Source organism: Choloepus didactylus, chromosome 12 (assembly GCF_015220235.1).
Source record: "Choloepus didactylus isolate mChoDid1 chromosome 12, mChoDid1.pri, whole genome shotgun sequence".
NCBI classification, from domain to species: Eukaryota; Metazoa; Chordata; class Mammalia; order Pilosa; family Megalonychidae; genus Choloepus; species Choloepus didactylus.
The window spans coordinates 61,660,374-61,688,234 of NC_051318.1; the positions used below are offsets into that span (position 1 = coordinate 61,660,374).

At 37.3% G+C, this 27,861-nt stretch overlaps 2 protein-coding genes across 6 annotated transcripts in view; one reads left to right on the forward strand and one right to left on the reverse strand.

Annotated features, from left to right (window-relative positions):
* The window catches only part of LMO7 (LIM domain 7), a 254,282-nt gene that overhangs the window by 118,283 nt on the left and 108,138 nt on the right, over window positions 1-27,861 (reverse strand). For all 5 annotated transcript variants that reach the window (XM_037799816.1, XM_037799817.1, XM_037799819.1 and 2 more), the window contains one exon: window positions 8,768-8,837. In XM_037799816.1, the coding sequence (XP_037655744.1) occupies window positions 8,768-8,837 (70 nt within the window). The remainder of the gene's footprint in view (window positions 1-8,767; window positions 8,838-27,861) is intronic.
* On the forward strand, window positions 12,049-12,447 carry LOC119507431 (NADH dehydrogenase [ubiquinone] 1 alpha subcomplex subunit 5-like). The gene is made up of 2 exons (XM_037800601.1): window positions 12,049-12,113; window positions 12,231-12,447. The coding sequence occupies exons 1-2, from the start codon at window positions 12,049-12,051 to the stop codon at window positions 12,445-12,447; spliced, it is 282 nt and encodes a 93-aa protein (XP_037656529.1).

Consider the following 27,861-nt stretch of genomic DNA (forward strand, 5'->3'; position numbering starts at 1 on the left):
CTTTCCAATTTCAACATAACAAAAGTTACCTAAAGAGAGACATTCCAAGTGCTTTTGTTTTTGAATAAAACTGTCATATAAGACATAATCCTACTGGAATACGAGTTTTAAAACTCTGCAAGTTAATTATAGTGTTGCTCTAGCAATTATAATTCACTAATGTTTTAAAAAAAAGTTGCCCTCAAGGCTGAAACTTGACATATAAATGTTCATCTTAGATTTAAAAACAAGTTTTGGAACTCTAGGGAAGTACTCCTAAACTTGTGCCAACGCTATGACTCAGAGATTATGGCTAGAAATAAAACAGGAGTTTCCTGCCTTACAGTCCTACATCATTATGAGGGTACTGGGAACACCTTCAATGTTGACACTGAGTTTTTAACTTTCCACTCTTGGTGATACTTATCTTTAACTGGGAGTAGGAGAGAAATGGGGAGAAAAGGAGACACTTGAGGAAATTTCCTAAATAAACTTTATAAATATCTCAGCCATCATTCATTTATTTATATGGCAGTATTAACTCATTCAGATACTTAATATAGAATATTTGTTATCTTGAAGACAACCAATGCACACCTCCATTCAATCTATCCTCTGGGGCGTGATTATTGGATAATCCCAAACTACATTTCAAAATACAGAAGTGATCCACAGAAACTCCAGTAAAATATGTGTTATCAAAAAATGTATTTAAATCAATGAACAATCATTGAAAATGTCATTTTCAATGGATAAGATGACCTTATTTTTGGTAACGGTCTAATTTCTATGCTATTATTTCTTATACAAGTATAACAATATATTATTAATGGCAACTCTATAGTACTCTCCTATAAATTTATTTAGAATAAAAAGTATTTTTTGTTATCGGTGTTTTATCTTTAAAGAAAGTGATGGGAGTGACAAACTAGTAAAATAAGAATGGTTTAAACTTTAGTGTTTGAGGCATATACATACATACACACACACAAACATACAGACACACACACAGACACACACACACAACTTCTGACAGTGGTTGGCCTCTCCGTATTAAATAAAAATATTTCTTTAGTGTAGAAATGAGACAATTTAGCAGTTTTGATCAATTTTATCGATACCCTTTAACCCTCACTGTCTCTTTAGGAAATGGAAGACAAAGATAAAAAGCTATAGTTTAATTCAATGAAACATCAGCATCTGATTCAACAGAGAATTGTTTCAACCCAATGATAAGAAATGAACAAAATTAAAGAGCATGGTAATTTAAAAAAACATCTCCTTCTTTAATTATCAACTGTGAGGAAATCAAGAATATAAAGGTAAAGCAAAGCTGAGGCAGAAGTAGTGCCAGAACCATGTTATGTGAGGGAACCTCAATCTTGCCCCCTCTCCATACTCCTCACCCTGTAGTGGACTTACCATCCATTTGGAGATGGGGATTGTGGCAGCCAGCATCAACTTAATCCAATGGGCAAGGATGAAAGTATCAAAAAGAATGTTTCTAGCCTCTCCCAAGTTTGCTAGGTGGAAATCTCCTCAAACAAACCTACAAAACCACCAATAAAATCCCAGAAGAGAAAATAAACACTAAGGATCTTACATTTTAAATGGTTATTTTAATTAGCTTTACAATACCATCTTTCCATTTATTTCCATATTGTTGCTTATTATCAGTTTTTTATATACTTCAACACCAATATCAAATTCATAAATGTATCCTGCTTATTACCACTAGTGAGAGGCCCCCTCTGAGACACACAACCAGGTTGGATGGCACATAGCAACTCTCAGCGTCACCACTCTTTCAAGCAAGGCAAAGACTGTCTGCTCATTCCTATAATATATCCAAATTGCATTATAATATTTGTTTTCTCTTCAACCATACAAAATTTATTCCTGTCTCCTACCAAGTATAGTGTTATCCATGAATGAAAATAATAATTAAAGTCATATTTCTTAGTTTAACTTCAACCTGGATGAGAAAGGAGAAGAAACAGAAGTGGATTTTCTCCCCTAAACACTATTCCATGATGTTGTATATTTTGATCTTATTTGTGAAAAGAGTCCAAAAGCTCCTGTGTCCCACAACTTCCCCCATCTTAAAAAGAATGGTAAATGGTATTCTGTAACTTACCGAGAGCTTTCCCACAAACTACCGATCTCTGTCTCCCACTCTCCCTCGTTTTCCATAGCCCTTTTCATCTCTAAATATTAGCTTATACATGCATCTGTTCATTTGCTTATTAATTGTCTGTCTCCCCAATAGAATGTAAGTTCCATGATGACAGATTCAGTGTTATTATTCACTGCTACACTTCCAGTATATATAATGGAGACTAGCATTTAGTTGGTGTTTAATTAATATTTTTTCAATGAATAGGTGAATAAAATCATCATCATAACAATGTTTTGAGAGAGATTATTATCCTCATTTTACAGATCAAGATGCTGAGGTCAGAGAGGTTAAAATTTGCCCAAGGTCACACAACTAGCCAGTCACAGAGTCAGAAACTGAAGGGAAAAGTAAGGTATAGATACAGTCACTACCTGAGAGTGGTTTTGAGGAGAGCACATGACATGGGTCATAATACTCCTATTTTACAGGAGATTCCTCAGGTAAACTTTCCTTTATTGCTAGAAGGGAGCAACCAGCTGTTTCAGCAATGATCTTGGTGAAGAGTAGGTTGCATTGCTTTGCTGACGCCCGAGTGTGTAGGAGAAGGAAGGTGAAAGAATCAGAAGCAATTTCTTATAGGTGCAAGAACATTAACCGCTAAGAATCTTCTGAAAAATGGCATTGGACAGTAAGAGTGGGGCCTATACTCACCTCATTTCTTGAAGTAGTCATTTTGAAGACCTGGGAAACGATATAGGCTATATCGTAACCCAGCTGGCATCTTTGCCCATTCTCTGCATTGTACAGCATTTCTGAATGAGAAGACAACCTCACGGTCACACCTTACACATTTCACTCTTGAAAATAATCTGAGAGAATAATGCTTTAGAGCAAAGATGTTCAAATTCAGCCCACGTTTTTAATGCAAGTGTAGGTATTTTGAGGATTCTTCCACTGAGCCCACTGATGCACACACACAAACAAATGTTCCAAACCAAATTTTCTGGAATACTGTCACTCTTCAAAAGGAATCTGCAGTCAAAATGGTAAGCATGATTAGATCAATCAGATCTATAGTCAGGAAACTAGCCCATCTACAGAGGTAGAGTTTACTTTGCTGATTCTTTAGCTCAGTAGTTCTTAACTGCAGACAATTTTACACCACAGGGGTCATTTGGCAATATCAAGAGACAATTTTAGTTGTCACAAATCATGGGGTAGGAGTAGGAAGTTACTGGCATAGTGAGATGAGGCCCAAATGCTGCTAAATATCTAACAACATAACAGACAGCCCCCCAAAACAAGAATTATCTGACCCAAAATGTCCATAGTACCAAGGATGAGAAACCCTGCTTTAGCTAAATAAAAATAAATTATCAGAATGCTATGTGAAATTAGGAACTCCCTACTTAATAAGTTAAGCCCTCGATCTTGAGACTTATTCTTATGAAACTTATGACTGTAAATGGGAGGCTAAGCCTACCATTAATTATGCCTAAGTCACCTCCAGAGAACCCCTTTTGTTGCTCAGATGTGGTCTTTCTCTCTCTAAGCCCAACTCTGTAAATAAATTCATCATCCTCCCCACTATGTGGGGCATGACTCCCAGGGAAGTGAGTCTACCTGGTGACGTGTGACAAGACTCCCAGGAATGAGCCTGGCCCTGGCATGGAGGGATTAAGAATGCCTTCTTGACCAAAAGGGGGAAAAGAAAGGTAACAAAATAAGGTTACAGTGGCTGAGAGATTTCAAATGGAGTTAAGAGACCAATCTGGAGGTTATTCTTAACATAAGCTTCAGCTAGATATTCCAAGTGGCCACAGTATGCCAAGCCCTAATCAATAGTAGTCCCAAAATACTAAAGAATACCTAGGTGCCTATCCGAAACTCTATAAAAGTTTTACTAAGTTTAGTTTTCAGAAACTTAAATCCTCCAGAGTGTTCCTATGCCAGATAAGTCCCCAAACCCAGAGGCAATAGCCTCTTCAAGAATATCAACCTCCTGCATCCCCTTTCCCCAAAATGTCAACACCCCTTTTCAATATGAACAAGTTAGGGTTGTCACTGCCCAGATATCCCTGAAGATTGAGACAGTGATCAAACGAGAGGTTGGGGTAGCAAATGACAAGATAGGATTTAACAAAGGATTATGAATACTGAATCTTTACATAAAGATTTTTTTTTTTTAAGTTTCTAGGATATTAGAATAGCTAGAAGGAAATAACTGAAATGGTTGTACTGTAATACTCTTTGAAATTTGTTCTATAGCTACTTGTTAAATGGTACTTGGAAAGTCATCACTTATCTGTATATACATTACATTTCACAATAAGGAAATAACTGAAATTGTGGCACTGTAACCAATAACATTCTGTGAAATTTGCCAACCACTTGTTAAACCATAGTTGGAAAGTTATCACTTTTCTGTAAATATGTTATATTTCACAAAAAAAAAAGTAAAAAAAAAATACCATATAAATATAATTTTACTTGCACAAAAAAATAAATAAATTATCAGAGCTCCAAGATGACAATAAGATCCAGGATTAATAACCTCCTTGATGTTTCCTGCACATATTGTATTTCATACATACTAACACATCAGATGGTAAACATTATTCTGGTTCAATGGTTCTTTTCAGTTTCAGAGTACCTTGCCTGTTTCTCGGGGTTTTCTTCTGGGGTTGGGTTTTTTCCCCCCCGAAATACAGTTTTAGTTTTGAGTTTCAGTGATTTGCACATACCCACACTTAACACCAGCTAACTTTCTGGAAGACACAAACTCTTGATTCGATTTCTTTTTAATGTGGCTTTGTGAAGAATAGAAAAAATAGAAAAGATAGGGAAGAATGTGTTTCTTTATAAAATAAACTCACTCAAGTGAGGAAAACAAATTTCTGGGAGAAAATATCAGAAGAACATGGTCACTGCCTTCCCAAAGAAAACAATCACATGAATTTTTCAAACAAAGCATTCAATATATTTCTAAATCATCTGAACACCTCTCTCCGTATCATCACTGCTCAGGGGTAAGAGGAAATCCATTGCCTTTGGCTTCAAAGAGGTGGTTGAGGTGAGCTGCATAAAAATTTTACCCAAAGGAAAGTGAGAGAGAAAGAAGTAATGGAGGGGTTTGCAGCATACCACAACTGCTCAGCTTAACTAACCTTTACACAGAAATTGTCTAATTCCTACCGTATTTGACCTAATTTGGTGCACCTAAGCCATACAAACCTCCTTCATGGACCACTTCAACCCTGAACTTAAATGAAACATCATTCCTGGTCATAGTCTATTTGATCAAAATGACCCCTCTTTTTAAGGGAACCCATGCAGAGGCTGGCCAGTGACCTAAGATATCTGTGGCCTGGAGAAAAAAGTTAACCTGATACATTCAAATTCATCTCTTGTGAACCTCAACTAAGCAACACTGAAGAAGGTTTCCTGTTGATAATGGGGTGCCCATGGAGTGCAGCTGTCATGGTTATGGATGAGTACTGGATTAACAGGAGAGTCCTCTGATAAATCCTTAAAATAAAACACTTTCATCTGACATCCGTGAAAGCATGTCTGTTCCTTGCAATCACAAAAGCATTAATTGCATGTAAAGTTGGTGACATCTAAATAAGTCTGTGGATTTTAGGTGACTCTATATTTATTTTAAAATAAAATGAGTTTTTTGTTCAAAGCAAGCATTAACTAAAACATCTCTCTCTCCATCAAATACCCAATTCTAAAACCTAATATTTTTTCACAATAGAAAGCTTGCTTATTCATTTATTCATTCAAAAAATCATTTCTGTATATGTATCAGTCACTATATTAGGTACTGTGAATGCAAAAATTAATAGTGTGAACAATCTGGATCAGATATTCACCTTCCTTTACAGATGTCAAAAACTAAGGCTTCTATGATTATATAATAACGTAGATTACAAGGGGTGACAGTGTGATTGTGAAAACTTTGTGGATCACACTCCCTTTATCTAGTGTATGGATGGATGAGTAGAAAAATGGGGATAAAAACTAAATGACAAATAGGGTGGGATGGGAGGGATGGTTTGGGTGTTCTTTTTTTACTTTTATTTTTTATTCTTATTCTGATTCTTTCTGATGTAAGGAAAATGTTCAGAAATAGATTGTGGTGATGAATGCATAACTATATGATCGTACTGTGAACAGTTGATTGTATACCATGGATGACTGTGTGGTATGTGGATATATTTCAATAAAACTGAATTAAAACAAACAAACAAACAACAAACAAACAAAAAAAAACTAAGGCTTCTGACATATCCTACTTAAGGAATTCTTAAAAGTCATCTCCAAAGTCTGACCACAACTACTCATGGGTGTTCAACAAATGTCATAGTCTACTGTAACTCTTTGCAGCACACTTATTATCTAGTATTTTTGTTCATGTGTTAATTTATATGCATGTTCCTCCCCTCTTCCAAATGCCACTAGAATGTAAGTTCTTTCATGGTAGAGTCCTTATCTGTCACTTTTCTCCCAATACATCCCCATAGACTAGAAAAATCCTTAACATAGTGGCACTCAATTATTTGTTAAAAAAAGGAATGTTCTACAAGAGACCACTCATTGACTATCTGAATGTCAGACCTTCCACAGAGCACCCCTTTTAATCCTCCAAACAACCTTTCCACACAGATACTGGAGCTGTAATACACACTTGAAATTGAGGCTTTGGGAAGTTTTGACATAACCTTCCTGACACAACAGCATTGGAAGAAGCCAAATGAGACATGACAGCTTCAAAACAAGACCTGGGCTTAGCCCAATTCCACGACTGTGGTCACTGTTACGCTCCAACATCCACCTGAAAATGCTCAGAGTCCTGTATTTGGAAAATCACCATATCTCCTATCTCATATACCGGAAACACATTTCATTTCAGTTTCTACAGATAAAATCCTAACTAGATAGAATTTTTGATGTTTGAAATAGAAATACTTGGAGAGATCCTTGGATTTAAAAATAAAAACAAAACACGTTTTTTTCTTTCATTTAATCATAGAATCAGGAGATTGAATAAAACCTCTAGTGGCCAACAACAAACCACTATAATTCAAGCTTTCCAAATATGCAGAGTGTTTGCAATCAAAGGCTAATTTCATTAAAAATGCATGCAATTGATCCATGAAATGACAATTTAAACTATCTAAGAATAATTCAAGTCATTTGAAAATATAGAGAATATTTTCAATATAAGTCTAACTTTTAATGTACACAGACATTATTTCATAGAAATTATTGTCATATGAAGGTTATTTTATTAAACTGAATGTTTCCACCTAGAAAATTTAAAATTTCTTTAATTTTATTCCTTTAATCACTAATTCCTTCTTTTTGCTTACTATATTACTAGAAGAAAATATATATGATAAGCTCTACCTAACAAAATTTGGGACAAATAAAAATATGATGCCAGCCACCTATTCAAGATAGATACAGAAGAGAGGTAACTTCGTAAAAAGATGAGAATTGATACTTGGGCACCTACTGCCCTGGGAACCTTACATATGTTCTATATTTTGGAAGAAAATTATAAAAACTCTTCATTCTTTCTCTCCTAGACACATTTTTTCCAACACTAAGCACTCTGCAATCAATGTATTCCTGTCAAGATTTCAATGAGATTTTCATGCCACCTGCAAATGCAGAAATCTTGGCACTGCTACCTTTAATTACACATGCCCTTAACATCTGCAAATACTTGAATGGCAAAACAGAAGATTCCTGAATGTTTATAAACAGCTTAAATATTCCAAAGATAATAGAGTTTGTTTTTACATTCCAGGTATTCACTGTCTTCAATTTCAGTGCTTTGTAAAAATGATTTTTTTTAACTCACCCCTATCATCAGTCTTTATTCTTATGTGTTTCCAACTTTTTAACAATTACCTATCATTTGTGCCTAATTATAAATTATCATTTATTTCCAAAGATATAGCCCCCGCTCTATTATTGGTCTCTTTAGTGTCTTGGCCCACCAAAATATCTACATAATGACAGTGTGGGGGGGGTGTATTTTGCATATATAGACTTCTTAATTCAAAGTTAGAAGTACTCTTGGGAATCATCCATAGTTTTTTTTATGGATAATATGACTAAGGCAAAGAGGAAGCGAGGGACTTGCGCAACATCACACAGGACCGTGGTAGGAAACCTATTACATTAAGCAAAAGAGCTAGCAGGTCTTGAGTATTTTGCAAATACATTTAACATCTGTGTGCTGGGTAAGCGTAACGCATAAGCACGAAGCAGCAGAAACCTAACAACTGGTGGGCACCTAGCAGTTTGGGGATCCCCTGGCGTCAGCCAGTCCACAATGTATACAGGGTTCAGCTTCAGAAAGAATGCAATCCTAAACAAATGCAATTTGGGGAAGAAATAAGTCAAGAAAGGGGTGATATGAAGTTTGAGGGCACAAAAATCAAAACAAACATACAAAAATAAATAAAAGTCTCCCAGGAGAAGTGGAACAGAGAGAGAGAGGAACTAAAGATACTACTAGGACAGCACCTAAAACAGGGCAGAAACCCCAAACCAAATTTCTATAATTGCAGATAAAATAACCTGCCAATTGCCACCTTTCTACATTTCAAAGACAATGAAATCTGGTTTTGAAGATAATTTTTTACTTACCAGACCTGCTATTGGTGTGGACAATCTATTGATCTTCTTAATGACACCAGGTTTAAGCTTATTGATCAAGCTGAAAGTGAATAAAGAAATAACATACGTAATTACAAGAATGCCAATGCTAGTTTAGTGTTCATTTTAACATGCTCAAAAATCATATATGTCACTATTCCCTACTCAATATGCTATCCAGAGCCAACAGCCTATCAGAAACTAAGCAACCAAGTGAACAAGAAAACAAGCCGGGAAACCAAGTAAGAGGAACAGAGCATCTCACAGTGGTGAGGGGTCCTTCCCAAACCACACAGACACAACTCTATATCCAAAGCCATGTCTTCAAAAATGGTTAATTCTAAGTTATTAAAGAATAGTAGAGTACTATTGGGTCCTATTTCAAATAGACAGTTTAAGAATCTCTTCATCATAATTTAGTTCATTGGTCCTAAAATACTTTTTCTAATGATAGTTTTTAATCAACTTTTTTTTTCTCAAACAGATCCTTACTTTTAAAAGTAAATTCAAAATAGTATCATTTTGCCAAATTTAAAGCGTACAGTGGAACTCGTTCAAACAGCCAACTATCTCTTATTGTTAGCTCATTTAGGCCCATGATTGATTGCTTTCCTACTGTAGCAGAATGACTGGGTGCAATCTAGTGTACCAGAACCCCCCCAAATGGACTAAAAATTACCTCAGAATCTAATATTAAACACGTTTAAGTTGCTATGACAGATATTACAAGGCGATCTATAAGTCCCCAAACTTCAAAACATTAAAAGAGAACCCAGCTTTGACTATTGCAATTCTGGAGCACAATTTTTGGTTCTAAATTTAGATTATTGAGTTCCATCTTTTGGTTGTTTTTCACTGATACTGTCTGAAGCCATATAGAAACTCAATATTAAACATGTCTTCTTGGAAAAAGGAAAAGTTATTTTAAGCCCAAATTGCAGTAGACCACATCTTCCTCAGTTTTACACATTTTTCTATAAATGCTATCTTGGTTAATTGATAATTAACAGCTACCAAAAGCAGTATCTTGAAATAGTGATTTTCCCATTGCACAAAAAGCAAGAAAAGTGATTTTCCCACCAACAAAAAAGCAACCATGCTTTATTCTGTCACCTAGCTCCAAACAAAAAGAAAATAAAGGGGAAAGAATCAAACATTCTTTATTTACTGGTATCCTCTTCACAATGGGCAAAAGGAAGAAAATAACTGAAGCTTGTGGAATGTCACTCCTTCAACATTCCAAAGATTTATATATACACTGGAGTGTGCTAAAATTAAAAGACAAACTTCTCAATTTAATAACCTTCAGAATGTTGTTCAACAGGATTTTAAATTACAAAACAGTGACTCATGAAAATTTAGTCTGGTAAACCAAAGATGTTTTCCCATTTTCATAGTTTCTTCACACAAAGATCTCTGAACAACTTAATACATATAATAAAACCTTCACCTCAATTTTTAACATCTCCTAGAACTCTTAGTCCACAAGTCCACAATTCCTAATTTCTGAGTCGTGCACTGAAAGCAATGAAGGAAGGAAGGAAGGCTTTCTCTCTTTACAGCCGCATTATTTTTCTTTAATAGCTAAATGAGGAGCCAGAAGAGAATTGACAATTCCAAATTAATACAAGTTGTTCCCTATTAACCAGATATTTCTTCAGTTCTAAGTGGCACTCTTGCAATGCACAGAAGAACTAACAACTGAAGCATTACTTACTAGGAATATAATTCTGCATAGCAAAGCCAAGAACAGTTGCATTTCTGACCATTAATTTGGCTTGTATCTTAAAATGTAATCTTTTAATAACATAAGTTTAGAGGCCAATATGAGTGGGGGTAAAATATAAATGTCAGGAAAGTTTGGCACCATCTGTCCTTATTAGAGGAAGAGTGTCATAAATTCTTGTTCCACCCATTTGAGTCACTGGTGACTTTGGCCTGATCATTCAGTTTACCTGCATACTTCACTTATGGCTTTTGTGTTACGTTAGTAATAGCGAGAACTATTTTTTTTTTTTTAAGTACAGTTTCTAAAGTAGATAATTAACACAGACAACTCTCAGTTAAGCCAACCAAGGGAAGTAAGGGAGAGAGGTAAAGGAAATAGCAGAGATAAGTGGGGCTTCCCAATAATGAGTTAACTGATTCCTCTCTCATCAAAAGATTCCAGAGCTATTACTAGGAAGCAGCATATACAGAGCAGATTAGCATTCTTTCTGCACTCTGGAGCCTCCTAGTACATGTGCAAACACGGAAATGACCATAAGGAAAAAAACAATTAGCTGGTTAACACAAAAACTACTCTCTAAAAAGTTGAGTCACTAGACAAAAATACTGTTTTATTTTGTTGTTACAATGGTCATCAGTTCTCAGAACTAGAATATGAAGAGAAGGCACACATAATTTCGGCAAATATTGAATATCCGGTAAAATTATAAATTATCAATTAGTATTTTCATATACAATTAAAGGGAAAAGTTTTAGGACATTTCTCCTAGGGATAAAAATAGATTTTATAAAATCTTTTGTGAAGTTTAAATATATCTCAAGGAATGGGGCATAGTCTTAAGTTAAATAAAATCAAAATGTCATCTATGGAGATACATCAAGTTACAATCAGAACTTCTTTATATAAAAAGTGTTCTTCAATAACACATATGGAATTCCTTAAGGTAACACTGAGTTCAGGTCACTGACTTGGTTGAAGAATCAGATAACATGATGACCTTACACCTGCCTCTGTAGACCAAGAACTAGAAGTTGTCAAGGGACCGTTTTATCTCTGGGAATCCTGATGCTCCATCCCTCTAACCTTACTTAGTAACAATAGTTTCATGTCTCCCTTAGCCCCACTTTCCAGTTCTATACCTCTACTCACCCCCAAGCCTTCCCTTAGGCCACAGCCTAACCATAGACCTATGCTATGTCAGCAGTTCAGAGGTTCTCTCTTTTCCAACACTGAAACCAGAACAGAAAACAGCTAATCATTTGATGCCTCCCATGGTACAACACTCTAACAATACAGTCTGTAACCCCTCTCCTTCGGTTCATCCCTTCAATTGTCACTTTTCCTCTTCTGCCCCTCCCCCCACCCATCATCCATCCTCTCCAATGGAGCTGAGTTATACAACAGATGCTAGAAAGTTGACTCCATTCTAAAACCTTGAGATCAGTGACCATGACCTGAGGTCAAATGTAACTCAGAAGTGACATTCAGAAAACTACACAGAGGTTCCCAGAGGGCTGTGAGTTTTCCGCTAGTCAGAGCTGTCATGGTGGGTTTGCTGAAGAAGACCACTGGCCATGTGGGATTGGCTGCAAGTGACAATCCACACAAGAGGTTAAGAATATTGTACACAAAGATCCTTGATATTCTTGAGCAAATCTCTAAAAATGCAGCATATAGAAAGTATACAGAACAGATTACAAATGAGACCCTGGGTATTGTTAAAGTGCAATCAGATGTTAAAAAATTGGAAGACCAGCTTCAAAGTGGTCAAATAGAAGAGGTGATTCTTCAGGCTAAAAGTGAAATAAGTCTGGTGAGAAAAATGATACAGTGGAAAACATGGGAGTCTTTAATGGAAGAACCTCCCACCAATCAAGGAAAATGGCCAATATTATCATCATTAAATGACTTTGGTGTGTTGATGGAAAAATGGTGTAATTAAATTTTCTGGTATATTATTAAAAATATTTCCATATTATTGACATCTTAGAATCAAGAAAATTGATACAGAGCATATTGTGGGGACTTGTTAAAAATTATTGATTATTTCACAATTATGGTAATAATTGTGTATCAATTTTTGATTTGTAAAGCATTCACTCAAAATAAATTATTTCAAATATGATATTTCTTTAAACAGATGTTGGGAAGATTTGAAAGTTAACTGAAAAACTTCCTACAGATCTTCAAAGCTGGGACCATAATCCAAAGGTGAAGTACTTATAGGTGGTGTTTTATCTTCAACCTAATAAAAAAAATTATTATCCTGGGAAAAAAAAGAAAAGGTACTCTATGTACTATTTACTATTATTGTCTAACCAAATTTATAAGTCACTGCTTAAAGTTAAGTGATAAGAGTGAAAATGTTCAAATGTGATGAAATAGTGAAAATAGCTGGTGATAAAATTTTAAATTGTGGTTAAACTCCTTGACTCTGATCTTCCATATGTAAAGTAAAATTTAAATATGTGATTATACACAAATTACCAGATCCATTATAGATATACTTTTCTTTTAGCCTATTTTTAAATTATTTATTCCACTTACAGTTTTCATATTGTCTTGGCTTTATCCTATCTTTACTATATCACATTTGAAAACCTTCATCAAATTAGAATTCATTGTACAAAGAAATTGTTTCAATATATGAAAGAAAGATTTCTTATTGTACAGAAGTAGTTGGAAAAGATTTTCCTTTTTTCTCATTTAAGGAAATTAATTTTCTGGTCCTTAGCCCTTAGTTTTTTTTTTTTTTGTTTTTTTTTTTTGATCAACCTAACTACATCAAAAGATACAGGTAAATTTTTGTAAGAAAGAGACATTAAGAACTCCTAAAGTTTATCTGGCGTATATGTATAGGCATATCCTCAAAACATTTTAATTATATGGTTATAATTTCAAAGTGGAATTACTAAATAGTTTCCAATATTAGTACAACTGGGTATCAAACAGAAGACAAATGCTATTCAAGGAAGGAAGCAGTTGGCAAACTTAAAAGTTAAAAAAATAAAATAAAATAAAAATACTTCTCAAAAAGAAAACTATATATAAACTCAGTATGATGTTTAGCTCAGCTATAGAGTGAGGTGGGAGTGATTCCTATTTCTGAAAAGTTTTATTAAGAACTAGAATTTGATGCTCTACTATCTCTGTTAGTCCCCCAAAACAATTCCAAACTGTAAATTCCATTTTTCTCTTTATCAGAAAGTGCTACAGAGGAGGTACAAAATATAGGGACACCTTCTGACTTCTATTTCCAAAGATTTTCAAAATGTACCAGAGAGATTGACATCTAAAATCACTAATAATCACTATATATATCTAATATATAACAACTCACTAACATCACTAATAGTCAGATTTTTACCTATGAATAATTTTGTTAGCCAATCACACATACATATTTCTATTATCTTTCCATGAGCCACATTTTCTAAACATGTGTCCCCATATTAGCCAGACTTTTGCTATTTGTGGGTTTTAAAAAAAGAAACAACAAAAAGGAAGTACAGATGGCAGACTGGTGAGCTGTATGTTTTAGTTACTCCTCCAGGAAAGTAGGTAAAAAGCCAGGAACTGCGTGGACTGGACACCACAGAGCAATCTGTCTTTGGGCATACTTCATACAACACTCATGAAAACGTGGAACTGCTGAGATCAGCGAAATCTGTAAGTTTTTGCGGCCAGGGGACCCGCGCCCCTCCCTGCCAGGCTCAGTCCCGGGGGAGGAGGGGCTGTCAGCTCCGGGAAGGAGAAGGGAGAATTGCAGTGGCTGCTCTTATCGGAAACTCATTCTACTGATTCAAACTCCAACCATAGATAGACTGAGACCAGACACCAGAGACTCTGAGAGCAGCCAGCCCAGCAGAGAGGAGACAGACATAGAAAAAAAACAACACGAAAAACTCCAAAATAAAGCAGAGGATTTTTCGAGTTCTGGTGAACACAGAAAGGGGAAGGGCGGAGATCAGGCCTTGAGGCGCATATACAAATCCCGAAGCAAAGCTGATCTCTCTGCCCTGGGCACCTTTCCTTAATGGCCCTGGTTGCTTTGTCTATTAGCATTTCAATAACCCATTAGATCTCTGAGGAGGGCCGTTTTTTTTTTTTTTTTTTTTTTTTTTTAAATCCTTTTTGCTTTTTCTAAAACAATTACTCTAAGAAGCTCAATACAGAAAGCTTCAAAGAATTGAAATTTGGGCACGTCAAGTCAAGAGCAGAACTAAGAGAGCTCTGAGACAAAAGGCAATATTCCAGTGGCTGAGAAAATTCACTAAACAACACAACTTCCCAAGAAAAGGGGGGTGTCCGCTCACAGCCACCATCCTGGTGGACAGGAAACACTCCTGCCCATCGCCAGCCCCATAGCCCAGAACTGCCCCAGACAACCCAGTGTGACGGAAGTGCTTCAAATAACAGGCACACACCACAAAACTGGGCGTGGACATTAGCCTTCCCTGCAACCTCAGCTGAATGTCCCAGAGCTGGGAAGGGGGAGCAGTGTGAATTAACAGAGCCCCATTCAGCCATCATTTGAGCAGACTGGGAGCCTCCCAACACAGCCCAGCAGCCCAGAACTGCCCTGGGGAGACGGCACTCACCTGTGACATAGCACAGTCATCCCTCAACAGAGGACCCGGGGTGCACAGCCTGGAAGAGGGGCCCACTTGCAAGTCTCAGGAGCCATACGCCAATACCAAAGACTTGTGGGTCAGTGGCAGAGACAAACTGTGGCAGGACTGAACTGAAGGATTAGACTATTGCAGCAGCTCTAAAACTCTAGGATCATCAGGGAGATTTGATTGTTAGGGCCACCCCTCCTCCCCGACTGCCCAGAAACACGCCCCACATACAGGGCAGGCAACACCAACTACACACGCAAGCTTGGGACACCAATTGGGCCCCACAAGACTCACTCCCCCACTCACCAAAAAGGCTAAGCAGGGGAGATCTGGCTTGTGGAGAACAGGTGGCTCGTGGACGCCACCTGCTGGTTAGTTAGAGAAAGTGTACTCCACGAAGCTGTAGATCTGATAAATTAGAGATAAGGACTTCAACTGGTCTACAAACCCTAAAAGAACCCTATCAAGTTCAGCAAATGCCACGAGGCCAAAAACAACAGAAAATTATAAAGCATATGAAAAAACCAGACGATATGGATAACCCAAGCCCAAGCACCCAAATCAAAAGACCAGAAGAGACACACCACCTAGAGCAGCTACTCAAAGAACTAAAGATGAACAATGAGACCCTAGTACGGGATATGAAGGAAATCAAGAAGACCCTAGAAGAGCATAAAGAAGACATTGCAAGACTAAATAAAAAAATGGATGATCTTATGGAAATTAAAGAAACTGTTGACCAAATTAAAAAGATTCTGGACACTCATAGTACAAGACTAGAGGAAGTTGAACAACGAATCAGTGACCTGGAAGATGACAGAATGGAAAATGAAAGCATAAAAGAAAGAATGGGGAAAAAAAATTGAAAAACTCGAAATGGACCTCAGGGATATGATAGATAATATGAAACGTCCGAATATAAGACTCATTGGTGTCCCAGAAGGGGAAGAAAAGGGTAAAGGTCTAGGAAGAGTATTCAAAGAAACTGTTGGGGAAAACTTCCCAAATCTTCTAAACAACATAAATACACAAATCATAAATGCTCAGCGAACTCCAAATAGAATAAATCCAAAAAAACCCACTCCGAGACATATACTGATCACACTGTCAAACATAGAAGAGAAGGAGCAAGTTCTGAAAGCAGCAAGAGAAAAGCAATTCACCACATACAAAGGAAACAGCATAAGACTAAGTAGTGACTACTCGGCAGCCACCATGGAGGCAAGAAGGCAGTGGCACGATATATTTAAAATTCTGAGTGAGAGGAATTTCCAGCCAAGAATACTTTATCCAGCAAAGCTCTCCTTCAAATTTGAGGGAGAGCTTAAATTTTTCACAGACAAAGAAATGCTGAGAGAATTTGCTAACAAGAGACCTGCCCTACTGGAGATACTAAAGGGAGCCCTACAGACAGAGAAACAAAGACAGGACAGAGAGACCTGGAGAAAGGTTCAGTACTAAAGAGATTCGGTATGGGTACAATAAAGGATATTAATAGAGAGAGGGAAAAATATGGCAAACATAATCCAAAGGATAAGATGGCCGATTCAAGAAATGCCTTCACGGTTTTAACGTTGAATGTAAATGGATTAAACTCCCCAATTAAAAGATATAGATTCGCAGAATGGATCAAAAAAAATGAACCATCAATATGTTGCATACAAGAGACTCATCTTAGACACAGGGACACAAAGAAACTGAAAGTGAAAGGATGGAAAAAAATATTTCATGCAAGCTACAGCCAAAAGAAAGCAGGTGTAGCAATATTAATCTCAGATAAAATAGACTTCAAATGCAGGGATGTTTTGAGAGACAAAGAAGGCCACTACATACTAATAAAAGGGGCAATTCAGCAAGAAGAAATAACAATCGTAAATGTCTATGCACCCAATCAAGGTGCCACAAAATACATGAGAGAAACATTGGCAAAACTAAAGCAAGCAATTGATGTTTCCACAATAATTGTGGGAGACTTCAACACATCACTCTCTCCTATAGATAGATCAACCAGACAGAAGACCAATAAGGAAATTGAAAACCTAAACAATCTGATAAATGAATTAGATTTAACAGACATCTACAGGACATTACATCCCAAATCACCAGGATACACATACTTTTCTAGTGCTCACGGAACTTTCTCCAGAATAGATCATATGCTGGGACATAAAACAAGCCTCAATAAATTTAAAAAGATTGAAATTATTCAAAGCACATTCTCTGACCACAATGGAATACAATTAGAAGTCAATAACCATCAGAGACTTAGAAAATTCACAAATACCTGGAGGTTAAACAACACACGCCTAAACAATCAGTGGGTTAAAGAAGAAATAGCAAGAGAAATTGCTAAATATATAGAGACGAATGAAAATGAGAACACAACATACCAAAACCTATGGGATGCAGCAAAAGCAGTGCTAAGGGGGAAATTTATAGCACTAAACGCATATATTAAAAAGGAAGAAAGAGCCAAAATCAAAGAACTAATGGATCAACTGAAGAAGCTAGAAAATGAACAGCAAACCAATCCTAAACCAAGTACAAGAAAAGAAATAACAAGGATTAAAGCAGAAATAAATGACATAGAGAACAAAAAAACAATAGAAAGGATAAATATCACCAAAAGTTGGTTCTTTGAGAAGATCAACAAGATTGACAAGCCCCTAGCTAGACTGACAAAATCAAAAAGAGAGAAGACCCATATATACAAAATAATGAATGAAAAAGGTAACATAACTGCAGATCCTGAAGAAATTAAAAAAATTATAAGAGGATATTATGAACAACTGTATGGCAACAAACTGGAGAATGTAGAAGAAATGGACAATTTCCTGGAAACATATGAACAACCTAGACTGACCAGAGAAGAAATAGAAGACCTCAACCAACCCATCACAAGCAAAGAGATCCAATCAGTCATCAAAAATCTTCCCACAAATAAATGCCCAGGGCCAGATGGCTTCACAGGGGAATTCTACCAAACTTTCCAGAAAGAACTGACACCAATCTTACTCAAACTCTTTCAAAACATTGAAAAAAGTGGAACACTGCCTAACTCATTTTATGAAGCTAACATCAATCTAATACCAAAACCAGACAAAGATGCCACAAAAAAGGAAAACTACCGGCCAATCTCCCTAATGAATATAGATGCAAAAATCCTCAACAAAATACTTGCAAATCGAATCCAAAGACACATTAAAAAAATCATACACCATGACCAAGTGGGGTTCATTCCAGGCATGCAAGGATGGTTCAACATAAGAAAAACAATCAATGTATTACAACACATTAAAAACTCGAAAGGGAAAAATCAATTGATCATCTCAATAGATGCTGAAAAAGCATTTGACAAAATCCAACATCCCTTTTTGATAAAAACACTTCAAAAGGTAGGAATTGAAGGAAACTTCCTCAACATGATAAAGAGCATATATGAAAAACCCACAGCCAGCATAGTACTCAATGGTGAGAGACTGAAAGCCTTCCCTCTAAGATCAGGAACAAGACAAGGATGCCCGCTGTCACCACTGTTATTCAACATTGTGCTGGAAGTGCTAGCCAGGGCAATCCGGCAAGACAAAGAAATAAAAGGCATCCAAATTGGAAAAGAAGAAGTAAAACTGTCATTGTTTGCAGATGATATGATCTTATATCTAGAAAACCCTGAGAAATCGACGATACACCTACTAGAGCTAATAAACAAATTTAGCAAAGTAGCAGGATACAAGATTAATGCACATAAGTCAGTAATGTTTCTATATGCTAGAAATGAACAAACTGAAGAGACACTCAAGAAAAAGATACCATTTTCAATAGCAACTAAAAAAATCAAGTACCTAGGAATCAACTTAACCAAAGATGTAAAAGACCTATACAAAGAAAACTACATAACTCTACTAAAAGAAATAGAAGGGGACCTTAAAAGATGGAAAAATATTCCATGTTCATGGATAGGAAGGCTAAATGTCATTAAGATGTCAATTCTACCCAAACTCATCTACAGATTCAATGCAATCCCAATCAAAATTCCAACAACCTACTTTGCAGACTTGGAAAAGCTAGTTATCAAATTTATTTGGAAAGGGAAGATGCCTCGAATTGCTAAAGACACTCTAAAAAAGAAAAACGAAGTGGGAGGACTTACACTCCCTGACTTTGAAGCTTATTATAAAGCCACAGTTGCCAAAACATCATGGTACTGGCACAAAGATAGACATATAGATCAATGGAATCGAATTGAGAATTCAGAGATAGACCCTCAGATCTATGGCCGACTGATCTTTGATAAGGCCCCCAAAGTCACCGAACTGAGCCATAATGGTCTTTTCAACAAATGGGGCTGGGAGAGTTGGATATCCATATCCAAAAGAATGAAAGAGGACCCCTACCTCACCCCCTACACAAAAATTAACTCAAAATGAACCAAAGATCTCAATATAAAAGAAAGTACCATAAAACTCCTAGAAGATAATGTAGGAAAACATCTTCAAGACCTTGTATTAGGCGGCCACTTCCTAGACTTTACACCCAAAGCACAAGCAACAAAAGACAAAATAGATAAATGGGAACTCCTCAAGCTTAGAAGTTTCTGCACCTCAAAGGAATTTCTCACAAAGGTAAAGAGGCAGCCAACTAAATGGGAAAAAATTTTTGGAAACCATGTATCTGACAAAAGACTGATATCTTGCATATACAAAGAAATCCTACAACTCAATGACAATAGTACAGACAGCCCAATTATAAAATGGGCAAAAGATATGAAAAGACAGTTCTCTGAAGAGGAAATACAAATGGCCAAGAAACACATGAAAAAATGTTCAGCTTCACTAGCTATTAGAGAGATGCAAATTAAGACCACAATGAGATACCATCTAACACCGGTTAGAATGGCTGCCATTAAACAAACAGGAAACTACAAATGCTGGAGGGGATGTGGAGAAATTGGAACTCTTATTCATTGTTGGTGGGACTGTATAATGGTTCAGCCACTCTGGAAGTCAGTCTGGCAGTTCCTTAGAAAACTAGATATAGAGCTACCATTCGATCCAGCGATTGCACTTCTCGGTATATACCCGGAAGATCGGAAAGCAGTGACACGAACAGATACCTGCACGCCAATGTTCATAGCAGCATTATTCACAATTGCCAAGAGATGGAAACAACCCAAATGTCCTTCAACAGATGAGTGGATAAATAAAATGTGGTATATACACACGATGGAATACTACGCGGCAGTAAGAAGGAACGATCTGGTGAAACATATGACAACATGGATGAACCTTGAAGACATAATGCTGAGCGAAATAAGCCAGGCACAAAAAGAGAAATATTATATGCTACCACTAATGTGAACTTTGAAAAATGTAAAACAAATGGTTTATAATGTAGAATGTAGGGGAACTAGCAGTAGAGAGCAATTAAGGAAGGGGGAACAATAATCCAAGAAGAACAGATAAGCTATTTAACGTTCTGGGGATGCCCAGAAATGACTATGGTCTGTTAATTTCTGATGGATGTAGTAGGAACAAGTTCACTGAAATGTTGCTATATTATGTAACTTTCCTGGTGTAAAGTAGGAACATGTTGGAAGTTAAGCAGTTATCTTAGGTTAGTTGTCTTTTTCTTACTCCCTTGCTATGGTCTCTTTGAAATGTTCTTTTATTGTATGTTTGTTTTCTTTTTAACTTTTTTTTTCATACAGTTGATTTGAAAAAAGAAGAGAAAGTTAAAAAAAAAAAAAAAAAAGAAAAAAGACAAACAAGGAAAAAAAAAAAAAAAAAAAGATGTAGTGCCCCCTTGAGGAGCCTGTGGAGAATGCAGGGGTATTCGCCTACCCCACCTCCATGGTTGCTAACATGACCACAGACATAGGGGACTGGTGGTTTGATGGGTTGAGCCCTCTACCATAAGTTTTACCCTTGGGAAGACGGTTGCTGCAAAGGAGAGGCTAGGCCTCCCTGTATTTGTGCCTAAGAGTCTCCTCCTGAATGCCTCTTTGTTGCTCAGATGTGGCCCTCTCTCTCTGGCTAAGCCAACTTGAAAGGTGAAATCACTGCCCTCCCCCCTACGTGGGATCAGACACCCAGGGAAGTGAATCTCCCTGGCAACGTGGAATATGACTCCCGGGGAGGAATGTAGACCCGGCATCGTGGGATGGAGAACATCTTATTGACCAAAAGGGGGATGTGAAAGGAAATGAAATAAGCTTCAGTGGCAGAGAGATTCCAAAACGAGCCGAGAGATCGCTCTGGTGGGCACTCTTACGCACACTTTAGACAACCCTTTTTAGGTTCTAAAGAATTGGGGTAGCTGGTGGTGGATACCTGAAACTATTAAACTACAACCCAGAACCCATGAATCTCGAAGACAGTTGTATAAAAATGTAGCTTATGAGGGGTGACAGTGGGATTGGGAATGCCATAAGGACCAAACTCCATTTTGTCTAGTTTATGGATGGATGTGTAGAAAAGTAGGGGAAGCAAACAAACAGACAAAGGTACCTAGTGTTCTTTTTTACTTCAATTGCTCTTTTTCACTCTAATTATTATTCTTGTTATTTTTGTGTGTGTGCTAATGAAGGTGTCAGGGATTGATTTAGGTGATGAATGAACAACTATGTAATGGTACTGTAAACAATCGAAAGTACAATTTGTTTTGTATGACTGCGTGGTATGTGAATATATCTCAATAAAATGATGATAAAAAAAAAAAAAAAAAAAAAGAAACAAGATATTATGAAGTATTATCTTCATAATACCATAAATTTCCCTAGAGATTAAATAGCAATAATTTTTGCTTTATCTGCTATTTGATGTTTATTTGCCTATTTTTATTCTAGACACAAATTCCGCTCAACGAACATTTGAATGCTTACTAAAGGCAGTGCACTGGGTTGGGGTTGGGAATAGAGCAAACAGAGAAGCTGCTAAGGGCAAGCACCATCTCTTATTCCAAACAGCATCTCCTAGCACTTAACAAGATATCTGGCATTTAGTAGATAAATGGCTAAAAGCCACTGCCTAAATTTTAATACAGAAATTTTTCTATGAATTATTCAAAACCTCTATCTTCTTTATAGAAACAAATTTAGAAAAACTTTACCTTTAATTTCACTCATTTGCTAGAAACAGATTTTTGCTCTCACCAAAAATGACACCTCCCTCTGTTAAAAGCATAATTTTTTCTGTTGCCAGGCAAGTTAAACCTTAATGTTCTCTCCTAAATGTCAAACGTTATCAAGAGAGTAAACTCTCTATCATGCATTGTATTCATTACTAAGAGTTTAAATTAATTACCTCCATCTAAATTCATAAGCTACAATATTTTTAAAGTAAAATCCATTGAGTGGTTAGTGATCCCATTCTCCATGTAAAATAATCAACATATATAATTAAAAAGTTAAAAGTTTAAAAGCATTCAATATAAATATCTATGATAACTTTAGTACTCTCAAAGACTGAAAATAAAACTAATAAGTTTAATTTCTGGAGATACTATGGTAGTCATTTTGAATACTGCTGAATTACCTACAGTATAAATAGAATTTAACAATAAATGCTAAGATGAGAAAGTACATGGAACAGCAATTAGTCAGTACCAATGTAATTTATAGTCACCTTTTTTGTTACGACAGCGCCTTCTTACTTAGCCTCACAGTTATTCCTAAAGCATCCTGAGTTGAGTCTGGCAAAGCTTGTGTAGTCTGACAACAAATTCCTCTTATTCTGAGGAATCTAAATGGTTATAGCTCTAACGGATCTCACCGAGCAGCAGGAAATCTTCCTGATACCACATCAAAAGCAAAGGGTGTCTAGCAGGGGTTTCTGGTCCCGTCCGTTCTGCTATTTACTATCTCTGTTAAGTAATGTTATTGAATTCCTCCATGTAAATGAGAGCAATGTGTCATTCTCTTGTAGTTGGACTTAGGTTATCTCCAATTTTTGCCACCATAAAAATGCTGCAATGCCTATTTGTATGTATATCTCTGTCCATGCTCCCTATCGTTTCTTACATTCTATTTCTAGAAATGAAGCCATCGGATTTTATGCTCTTGATACTTGTCTGAAAGGAGTTTGGCAATATGATTCAATTTATTTTTTCACCAGCAGGCAGCATTCAAGTGCCTACCTCACAGCACCCCTGCATCTTCACAAACAGTGACATTCTGTCTCTATACCTGTCAGATACCTACACATAATTTTTCTACAGTGCTGCAGCTTTCATAGTCTCCACCCTTAAAGGATGTAAAAAATTGCACCAATTTTATGTATCACATTTTAGACATCTGTGTTTAATATCTGCCACACTGAAGAGGCTTTTTACATATCTTTTCACCATTTCGTATTATTTTCTTTGAACAGATTCCCAAAGTACAATTAGGAGAACCTACGATGGTGGCTAGGTGAGACAGGGCAAAAAAACACCTCCGTTAAAAATACTAGATAAAAACCATAAAGTGACCCAGAATACCAGTTCCAGAGTAGCACCAGCCAGACAAGGTCTGCTAAATCTACAGGGACCATGCATTTGGTAAAACCAGGAGTCTCCATTCTGCAACAAATGAGTGAGTTGGCTGAAAGTCCCTCGGCCATGCTACAGTGTGGGGAAACGGTGGGATGGCATTTGGAGAAGGACTAGTTCTTTGGGAGGAAAAAAAAAAAAAAGAAGCCCGAGAGCAGTTACAGATACGACAGGGAGAGCCCTGCAGTGAAGCATGGCAGGAGCAGGCTGGGCTACTGCCTCGGTGTCTGGCATGGAGGATACCCCTTCCCACACCCACTGTTGACTGTCTTAGGCCCAGGGAAGCAAAGGGGAGCCAAAGGGAGAAAGGACCGCACGACTTGCAGCCATCTCCCTGGCAGGCAGGGGACACTCCTGCCCAGCACCGGACCCGCAGCCCAGAGTCACGCCAGGAAGCCCAGTGTGACAGGGAGTCTTTCCCGCAGCACCGCACACATGCCAGTGTCAGCTGTGGACAGCGGCTTTTAATACGCCCACGGCTGATTGTCCCGGAGCTGGGAGGGTGGTGCTGTGCGGAAAGGGGGAAGTTAACATGCCCCATTCAACCATCTTTGAAGCGGGCTAGGAGCGCCCGTGCACGGCCCAGCAACCCAGGGCTTCCCTGGAGGTGGCGCACACCTGTGACGTGGCACAGCCCTCCCTCAGCAGAGGTCCTGGAAGAGCACAGCAGGGAAGGGGGAACCACTCAGAAATCCCAGGGAACCTATGCCAATACCAAGGACTTGTGGGTCAGCGGCAGAGAACAGCCTTAAATCTCTGGGAACACCTGGGAGCTTTGATTATTAAAGCTGCCCTGCCTCTCTAACCACCCAGACACACGCCCCACATTCTGGGAGGACAGCACCAACATCACACCCAAATTAAGTGCACCAATTGGCCCCCACAAGAGTCAGAACCCCACACACCACAAAGACAAAGTTGGGGAGAAGTGACTTGAGGAGAATAGGTGACTCACAGACACCATCTGCTGGTTAGATAGAGAAAGTGTACGCCACCAAGCTGCAGTTCTGACATATTAGAGACCAAGTAAAGTAAATGCCAAGAGGCCAAAAACAACAGAAAATCTTACAGTATATGATAAAACCAGACGATATGGAGAACCCAAACCAAAACATCCAAATCAAAAGATCAGAAGACACACGGTACTTGGCGCAATTAATCAAAGAACTACAGACAGGCAATGAGAGCATGGCACAGGATATAAAGGACATGAAGAAGAGCATGGCACAGGATATAAAGGACATAAAGAAGACCCTAGAAGAGCATAAAAAAGAAATTGCAAGAGTAAATAAAAAAATAGAAGATCTTATGGAAATTAAAGAAACTGTAGGCAAATTAAAAAGACTCTAGGTACTCATAATACAAGATTAGAGGAAGCTGAACAATGACTCAGCCTCCTCGAGGACCACAGAATGGAAAATGAAAGAACAAAAGAAAGAATGGGGAAAAAAAATCGAAAAAATTGAAATAGATCTCAGGGATATGATAGATAAAATAAAACATCCAAATTTAAGACTCATTGGTATCCCAGAAAGGGAAGAGAAGGGTAAAGGTCTAGAAAGACTACTCAAAGAAATTGTTGGGGAAAACTTCCCAAACCTTCTACACAATATAAATGCACAAAGCACAGATGCCCAGCGAACTCCAAATAGAATAAATCCAAATAAACCCACTCCAAGACATATTCTGATCAGACTCTCAAATACTGAAGAGAAGGAGCAAGTTCTGAAAGCAGCAAGAGAAAAGCAATTCACCACTTACAAAGGAAACAACATAAGACTAAGTAGTGACTACTCAGTGGCCACCATGGAGGCGAGAAGGCAGTGACATGACATATTTAAAATTCTGAGAGAGAAAAATTTCCAACCAAGACTACTTTATCCAGCAAAAGTCTCTTTAGAATTTGAGGAAGAGCTTAAATTCTTCACAGACAAACAAATGCTGAGAGATTTTGGTAATAAAAGACCTGCCCTACTTCAGATACTAAAGGGAGCCCTACTGACAGAGAAACAAAGAAAGGAGAGAAAGATATAGAAAATTGTAACAGACATATATAGAATATTACATCCCAGGTCACCGGGACACACATTCTTCTCTAGTGATCACGGATCTTTCTCCAGAATGGACCGTATGCTGGGACATAAAAACAAGCCTCAATAAATTAAAAAAAAAAAAAAATTAATTTGTTCAAAGCACATTCTCTGATCACAATGGAAAACAAATAGAAGTCAATAACCATCAGAGACTTGGAGAATTCACAAACACCTGGAGGATAAAAATGAGGGGGTGATAAAAACATTCCCAGAAAATCAAAAGCTGAGGAACTTCATCACCAGTAATCAGTTCTATAAGAAATGCTAAAGGGAGTGAGCAGGCTGAAAGGAAGGGACACTAAACAACTGACTGAAACTACATGAAGAAATAAAGATTTCCAGTGAAGATCACATGGTAAATATAAATACCAATACTACTGTATTTTTGATTTATAACTCCACTATTTACTTCCTACAGGATCTAAAATACATAAACTGTAATGATAAATCAGTGGTTTTGGACTCAATGTAAAATATGTAATTTTTGACAAGAACTACATAAAGGTGGGGGAATGATGGAGAATAGGAACATAATTTATGTGTCATATTGAACTTAAGTTGGTATCAAAGAAAAACAAGATTGTTATAGATTTAAGATGTTAAATTTAAACCCCACGGCAAACACAAAGAAAGTATCAGAGAATATGACCATAGAGATGAAAAGTAGAGTAGGGGTTCCGAGAAATAGGGGAAGGGGCAATGGGGAGTTAAGAAATGAGAGTAGGGTTTCTGTTTGGGGTGAAAGGAAACTTCTATAAATGGATGGTGGAAAGGTGATAGCATTGCAACATTCTAAATGTGATTAATCCCACTAATGGAATGCTAGGGAGGTGGTGGAAAGGGAAGATTTAGGCTATATATATGTTTCCACAATTGAAAAAAAAAAAAAAAAAAGACAGTCTAAATAGATGACAATTAAATGCCAAGAATGATCCTGGATGGGATCTGAGGATGGAGGAGAGGAGGCTCAAAGGGACACAGATGGGACACTCACCCACAAAAAAAGGAAATACAGAATGTAAGCTTTATATCAATGTTGAATTTCTTGAACTTCTTAGCTGCGCTTAATGAGATTGCATAAAAGAATGTTCTTGTCCATGGGAAAGGTATATGTGAATTATATTGTTTGTTCAAAGATACATGCAGCTTGCTCTCATATGTTCAGAGGACAGAGCAACAGATGATGGATGATAGGGCGGGAGGGAGGCAGGGAGAGAGGGAGGGAAAGAAAGAAATGGTGGTATGACAGGATGTTAAAGGTGGTGGATCGGGGTATCAGGGGAGGGGGGTCAGGGTATGATGGAGTTCTATGTATGGGGTTTGTACTGTTTTTGCAACTCTTCCTGTAAGATTGAATTTATTTCAAAATAAAATTTATTAAATCAAAAAAAAAAAGTACAAACTACTGCAAAAAGTGACCATGAAGCTTAAAGAGAAAGCATACAGATGCCAACCATAAAATACTGCTGGGAAGAGAAGGCAGTTTAACATTTTAAAAATTATCTTTATGAACTTGAACCCTTGCATCTTTGGTTTACTGTTGCTGGGTTATCAAGTAACATGGAAACCTCAAAGTTTATATTACTTGAAGTGCAGAAAAAAATGTTTTCACTAGTTGAATTTGAAAAGGCTAAAATAACAAGTCAGGGTCAATAGATAGAGTTGGCATCTGGAGCGCTGTTCATAAGCAACTATCCTCGTCAGGAAACTCAAAACCAGAAACCGAAAAAGGAAAACAGCTTCAACATTATACAATACCCTCTGGGCTTCACATGGAGTCCTACACAGAAGCCACATGGCCCACTGATGGTGCTGACACATGACACATGAAAATTCCCAACTAACAAAAGGATAGGTATCTCTTATATGAATGAGAGGCAAGAGTGTTCTCCATCTTGTCTGATGCTGTAAAACACCTAAGTATCCCACGGTAAATTAACGGGAGCATGTTTTCAACTAATTTTCATTCTTCTTCTATTGAATGTATCTTTAACTAAATGTTTTGGTACTTTTGGGCACAAAGTAGTCATTATAGAATACATAAATAGAAACAAGACTTCTCAAACCAATAGCTGAATAATCTTGCTCCACTCTTTCAAAGCTGCAAGCAGCAGA